General features: G+C 35.4%; 1 protein-coding gene and 1 pseudogene across 2 annotated transcripts in view; both read right to left on the reverse strand.

Annotated features, from left to right (window-relative positions):
* Positions 1 to 977, reverse strand: part of LOC111367917 (condensin-2 complex subunit H2-like) — a 7149-nt gene extending 6172 nt beyond the window's left edge. The window contains exons 1-2 of one of the 2 annotated variants that reach the window (XM_022989032.1): positions 480 to 977; positions 283 to 382 (exon numbers count right to left, since the gene is read on the reverse strand). In XM_022989032.1, the coding sequence (XP_022844800.1) occupies positions 283 to 382; positions 480 to 669 (290 nt within the window). In that variant the 5' untranslated portion in view covers positions 670 to 977. The remainder of the gene's footprint in view (positions 1 to 282; positions 383 to 479) is intronic. The other variant, XM_022989034.1, reaches the window with a different exon arrangement.
* A 593-nt stretch (positions 978 to 1570) lies between these two features.
* LOC111374376 overlaps positions 1571 to 6645 on the reverse strand; it is a 10759-nt pseudogene continuing 5684 nt past the window's right edge.

Consider the following 6645-nt stretch of genomic DNA (forward strand, 5'->3'; position numbering starts at 1 on the left):
TGTTTTTTTTTTTTCTGTAAAAGCAAGGTTTGATAATTCAATATTTGCTTGTTCCTACAGAATTGAATAACCTGCAGTGAGTTTCTTGATAATAATTCACATTATTCTTGAAGTTTCATCTACTTATATAACCCTGCAAAAAATAAAGGTAAGTTCAACATCCTGTAGAAGGATTAAGTATCATATTAACTGCAAATTGATATCCAATATAAGCAAGCTATGAATTCAGAACCTGAGAATGAAACTAACTCAAATAGAATAAACTAAGGAAAAAATCAAAACCTTTTCCGGGAAATGAACTCCAACGCATGTAAAACCAAAGAATACAAATATTCCACCTTCCTACTGTACACCTGTATGGATCCCTGAAGAAGCAATGCAGCTACATATTGCCCCAAAACCAGAAACAATAATAAATAGATAAACAAAATAAAACCCACGTAAAATTCAGAATAAAGCTTGAATATTAAATAATTTACCTTCAGCAAAATTTACCGACAGGTGGGAATCGTCGTGGCCAGTGATTTCACCGGAACAAATCTTTATCAAGTATTCCTCTAAATTATTGGCTAAATCGACGGCCCAATTCGATTCGAGGTCCCGCAGAGGTTGTACTGTGTGGATGAATTTACCGGAGGAGAATTCCGGTTGTTCAAAATCGTTACTCATTTAAAAAACCGATTTTTACCGTCCATTACTAGTAATTTTTCGCTGGGGGCTATAAAGTTGGGTTGCGAGAAGGAAAACAAAATTAACAAGCGTTTTGAAATTTAAAGAAATTGGATTTGATTTATGAAACTGGTGCGGGTATAGAGATGAATGTCATTATCGATAGATACCGAGAGAGAGAGAGATTTGAAAATTTTGGTGACCGTTATTCCCTCTGAAACGAAATAGTCATGGGCCTTATAAAATAGTAGCCCAAGGTAACTGGACTTGGTTGAAAGTCCAACTTTTTATGGGCCAATGAGTCTTACAAGAGAGGCGTAAACAGATTCGACACGAGCCGGTTTTGAGGCCGACTCGACCAGTCGACTTGGTCCTTTATCTAGGCCTAGCCCGGTGAGCAGGCATATGAGTGGTTTTAGTATTTTCATTAAGTTTTTCACTTTTTCTTTTATATTTATTTTTCTCTAGATAGATTTTCAATTAAGTGTGATGCATCAACCTGTCTAGGGGTAAACGCAATTCGATTTGAACAATTTGTGCTATATTTCCTACTTAAACCATTTCATACGGTTTGGAGGAATGGTAGTTTGGAATTTTTTCAAACCAAACCATAATTTGAGATTTGGTTCGATTTTAACCTGCGATTTATCAATTGATATTATATTAATATATTCAAAACAGGTTAACATATAAGCTTAAAAAAGAACTAATAATGTTAAATATTAAATTACATTCATATTTACCATAAAATCCATGAATAAATTATTTTCGAAATTGGTTGCTAAAAGATGTTAATAGAACAAATACATTTTTCTTTATTTTTATTTGTCTTTTCTTGTTTAATTTTTATATTGCACATAGCGATTGATAAAAATAGAGTTACATTATGCTATTATAATTTGATTAAAACTTCTTTTGTCTTGCTAGTAAAATGTTAAATAAGGATTAAACAATATATATTTAGATGTTTAAAGATTGATAGAGTTTAGGTTTATTGGGGATTGACGAATTTCATTCTCTAACTACTTTATGAAAAGTAAGAGGTAGTAGTAATAGTTAGAAAACTTTAACATTTTTACACAATCAATAAGCTATGTCATTCGTTCTTTCCAAACCACAAACAAGTTCTTAATCGTCTAAGCATACAAACAATCATTTTTCTTTCCAAACCACAAACAAATTTATTAATCATCTAAACACACAAACAATCATTTTTCTATCAAACCAACCTTAGCAACATCAGAAAGAAATGATCCATCCTCGGCAATAAATTTTTCAAAAGCTTTTCTGCTTGGAGCTCTTTGAATCATCATCTGCATGCCACGTTCTGCGGCACCTATCAGTCACATGCAATGGTGCAACCTTCCAGGGCCCAACATACCCTGCAAAAGACGTTTGAGGAAAACAATCACTAACAACTAAGGCCGACAACATATTTATTGGGAATAAGGCTTGCTATAGTTGTAGTTCGCATCAAATACACCCGAGATCTTCAGCAAAGAACACCAAAAAAATATTTAGTGTTCTCTATAACTTTTGTAGTGCGTGTAGCAGCGCGCTCTCCTGGCTAATGACACCAAGGAGAGGGGAAGAAGATAGTAAACACGAAAACCCCTAACACTTACCACACTAAGTGTCCCCCATGTGAAAAATTAAGTACGACTCGTCAAGTTTCAACCAGAAAGAAAAGATTTACGCGTGAGCATTCAAAGCCATTCAAACTAATGGAAGTACGATTAGGATTAGCACGTCTTTTAGATAGAAGTGACTTGACAGATTCTTTAACAATGGTAGTTGAAATTGAAGAGAGCATTAAATAAGAAAAAAGCTAAAATCTTGTTCATAGTAGTACTGTCTAGTATATTCCAGTACTGTTATCAAGTAAAGAAGAGCTTCAAATAATATTTTACCTGTGCAATCTCGAATCCACGCCCCTCTCCGAGCAGAATATTCTTGGCAGGGACATATACATTCTCAAATGATATTTCAGAATGTCCGTAAGGTGCATCATCAAACCCAGACACCGTCAGAGGTTGCTTTATATTCACACCAGAAGTATTAATATCTACCAAGATCAAGGATTGCTGCTTGTGTTTGGGGGCATTGAAGTCTGTTTTCCCCTAAATATTTTTTCAAAATAATTGCTTTTAATTCATAAACTCAGAGAAGAAACTCTTTCTGATGCGGCAAACAGTAACTAACCATGACAATGAGGACCTTGCACCTATGATCCATGGCTCCACTAGTCCACCACTTCCTTCCATTGATGATATATGATTCTCCCAGCCTGTTCAAGGCATCCATGTGGCATCCATGTAATAAATGATATGTTCCAGTATCTAACTAAATTTCCTTGTCGAATAACCTTTTCATTATAAACAGAATACCTATGTCCAATCTAAAGCTTTAATTTTTAAAGCATTTGAAAAATCATGGAAAATGAGAAATAAGTAAAAAAGGCTTCGCAGCTCCCAAGCAAAATTTTCTAACCTGGTGATGCAAGAATGATCATGTTAAGATTGCAAGTAGAAATTCATATAACATAGAACTTTAATAAATTCTATACATAGGTGAGCATGTTCTGAAGAGCCTAAATACTTCCCGGTTTCAAAAGAATGGGACAGAATGTTCAGTTTCAATAAACAATTCTTCAATTACAAGTGCTTATGTAAAGTTTAACATCCAACAAGGTGAGTCTCGTGTTTCCGCACCCATCCCTCTCCTAAGATTGTATTATTGCATTATTTCATATAAACAAGGACAATACAGCACCCTATAGGTGATTTTTTATCCAAAAAAAAAAAAGTCACAATAAGTTGCAAATGTTCTACCTTCTGATAGAAAACTCTATATTGGTAGCATCAGAAGATGCAACTTGTGGTTCTGTCATTGCAAAACCAGAACGGATATTTCCTTCAAGCAAGGGAACTAGCCATTGATGCAGTTGTTCTTCATTTCCATAGCGCATAAATACCTAGAGAAAAGGAAAGGCATAAGAAAGATAGTGAGGCTGTACTTGATAACATGAAATTATGTATGAGAGCAGAAATAAGAAGCATCTTTTGGAGCATAAAGACCTGAAGGGAAATAATAATGTTGTCTAAGATAAGTTACTAATCTTCAACACAAGTTCAATTCAAACTGTGCAATCCACTCTATTGAAAATAATTAAAAGCCCGTGTGACCCTAGGTTTGTGCAAGGGGGTAACGAATTTATGCTAAAATTTACCTAATTAATTGCACTATTCCTGTTAGTGTTAGCTTTCAAGAGTGTTGGCTACACCAATAATTCTAATACTTCAAATGCACGCAAGAATGTAATAAGTTACTTTGGTACTGTTTCGTGGAATCTAGTGGTTATATTATCTAAAATCTGCCGAAGTTTCCAAATTCAATGAAATTTTAGCATTTTTTTCTCCATGTCACATGAATCAAGAAAGCTTTCTATTTCGAATATAACGGTGCTCCGCCTTCATAAAGCATGCACCTCAACTTGTCTGTAAACCTCAAAAGATCTTGACATCTAAATGTGATTTGCACATTTTATCTCTCTTTTGAAGGAGGCATATCACTGTCACGCAGTCCAATACCAGGGCTGTCTAATTAAAAAGATGAGAAAAAGAAAAGCACCAAACTGGATCATTTTCTTTCCCTTACAGTTATATTGTTCCGAGGTAATCTTATTTAACTTATTCTTTTGGTGCAAGGAACGCTCTCACAGATTATGAAGCAAAAGGCAGCATTTTAATTAGCTACACAATCGTTGATTGCTTATAATGGATAGACTTTTTCAATACCTCCATATTTTCGGTATCTGGTGCTCCACAGTTGAACACCTTCGGGGCCAATACAGAATGGCCCATGATCTCATAGAAGTATCCATACTCAAGGTTTGAGAGACCAGCACCCAGTAATCCTTCAAATGCCTTGTTAATGGTCCCACCAGAAATGATTTTATCAACGCTAGTGGCACTATCAAACTGCATATAAACTTAGCGACCTCAGTCAAAAATATTTGACGTATAAATAGCAAATTTACCAAGGTGCAACAGCCTCAGTACTTAGAAAGAGCGACCCAACTTTCCAAGCGAATGCAAGGGAAAAAATGCAATTAATAAATGTCACATACAGGTATCCACAAGTTCCACGGGCCTTCTCTTTTTGCTAGTTCCTTTAACTTCTCTTCTTTAGGATGAACTATCCATTGCTCCGTAGATTGGGCAAGTTCGTAAAACTCATTGTCCACTATTTATATGTGATCCTCCATAAGCTTAATCAATCTGTTTCTTAAACTTTGAACCTTCTGATTTGGAGTTGATTTGCCTCCACTTGAAGAGGTATGATCTCTTACTTTTTTTCCACTTTGTTGCATATACTCCTGAGAAATTGAGTCTGTGTAATTGGAAGCAACGACAGTTCACAAAATATATTGAAGGGTGCATGAACCTTTCAACAGTTAATTGCATCTTCTCTCAAGTTAGACTACAATAGGATAAAATCAGCATAGCCCAAAAAAATTAGATAACTATTCAGTTAACATCTTAGACCTCTTGACAAGGGCCAGGATTATGTTAACATCTTAGACCTCTTGTCAAGGGCCAGGATTAAGAACGTACACATATATTAGATCCTTTCAAGGTAACTTAACTGCCAAACGAATATATAAGAAATTGGAGCTACCTGATGGTGGATGCTCGGGAAGAACAGTCTCTTTGAATAGATGCCCATGCAGTTTCTATCATAGTATCAGCCTTCTTTCCAGTATGGCGGGCACGGTATCCTCCTGAAGCATTACCCTGCGAAGAGATGGTGAAAATTTTATACCTCGTTATTGAGCTCCATTAACAATTTGAACTAAATTAAAAGGAAGAAAAAAATCATATACTCTAGTAACAAACTTGACAGCTGTGATACCATGATCCATCTACAATGTATTCCAGCGTGAATCGATGCCCCACGGAACAGAGAAAAGGTAACATAAAACTTCCACCGAGCGACAGACCATGGCTTGCCCTACATCTCAATATTCAAGCAAAAGTAAGATCCCTAAGATCTTAGAGATAACGGTAACGGAAGACGTCTAATAGTAGAAAATAATGATGCCTATGTAGGATACACAAGTGTACAATCAAGGTGAGTACATGGCGACATTCAGGAAGATGTAACACATTTAGTCAATGGACTTGCCCCTGCCAACCCCCCTGTGGGAAACCGCAATTGCTATTCTCTAAATGCACTCTTCACTAATCACTAAAATGGGAAATTTCTGGGCAAAAATTCTCTAAGTTATGTACTTACAAGAAAAATATATTTTAAAAAATGTTTGAGTCAGAAATTTAAAATAGACATCCAGAAAATGGTAAAATTAGGTCTTACAGCTGTAGAACAGTAATATGCCAGATACTCAGCTAGTGAAGGAACTCCATTGGGAATTTCAGTCAATTCAAGACCTCCATTATCTTGTACTTCGTCCAAAGCAATATCCACAATGTAATACTGTCACGAAACCAAAACTGATAAGAAATTTCAGAATCTCAGTCTCGATCATCGTATAGATTCAATATTAAAAAAATTAACATCTCTATAGAATGTAAAATGGAAGAATATGCTTATGTCAACATATATAGAGAATAGTGATCATAAATTGTCAGATAATTCTTCAGTCAGCAAGTTCAAATAAAGTAAAGAAGAGTTGAGAGTCCCAATAGACATAAGTACCAGGCAGCTATACGCAACATCACACATCTGATTTCCTAGAGTTGATAATTCCCAATCAAGAATGCCAATTGCTCTATCCTATAGCATCAAAATAAGAAATCAGTTGTATGTTAGGTAAGATGGACTAATTTTAAAACAGCTCCTGTGGAGTATTCTCTCTCTCTCTCTACATGTATGTGTGTGTGTTTATATGAATCTATGTATGGAGACATAAGGAGCAATAGTTGTTATAGAGCATGTCTGGCTAAGCTTAAAAAT

The sequence above is a fragment of the Olea europaea genome, chromosome 2 (assembly GCF_002742605.1).
Source record: "Olea europaea var. sylvestris chromosome 2, O_europaea_v1, whole genome shotgun sequence".
NCBI classification, from domain to species: Eukaryota; Viridiplantae; Streptophyta; class Magnoliopsida; order Lamiales; family Oleaceae; genus Olea; species Olea europaea.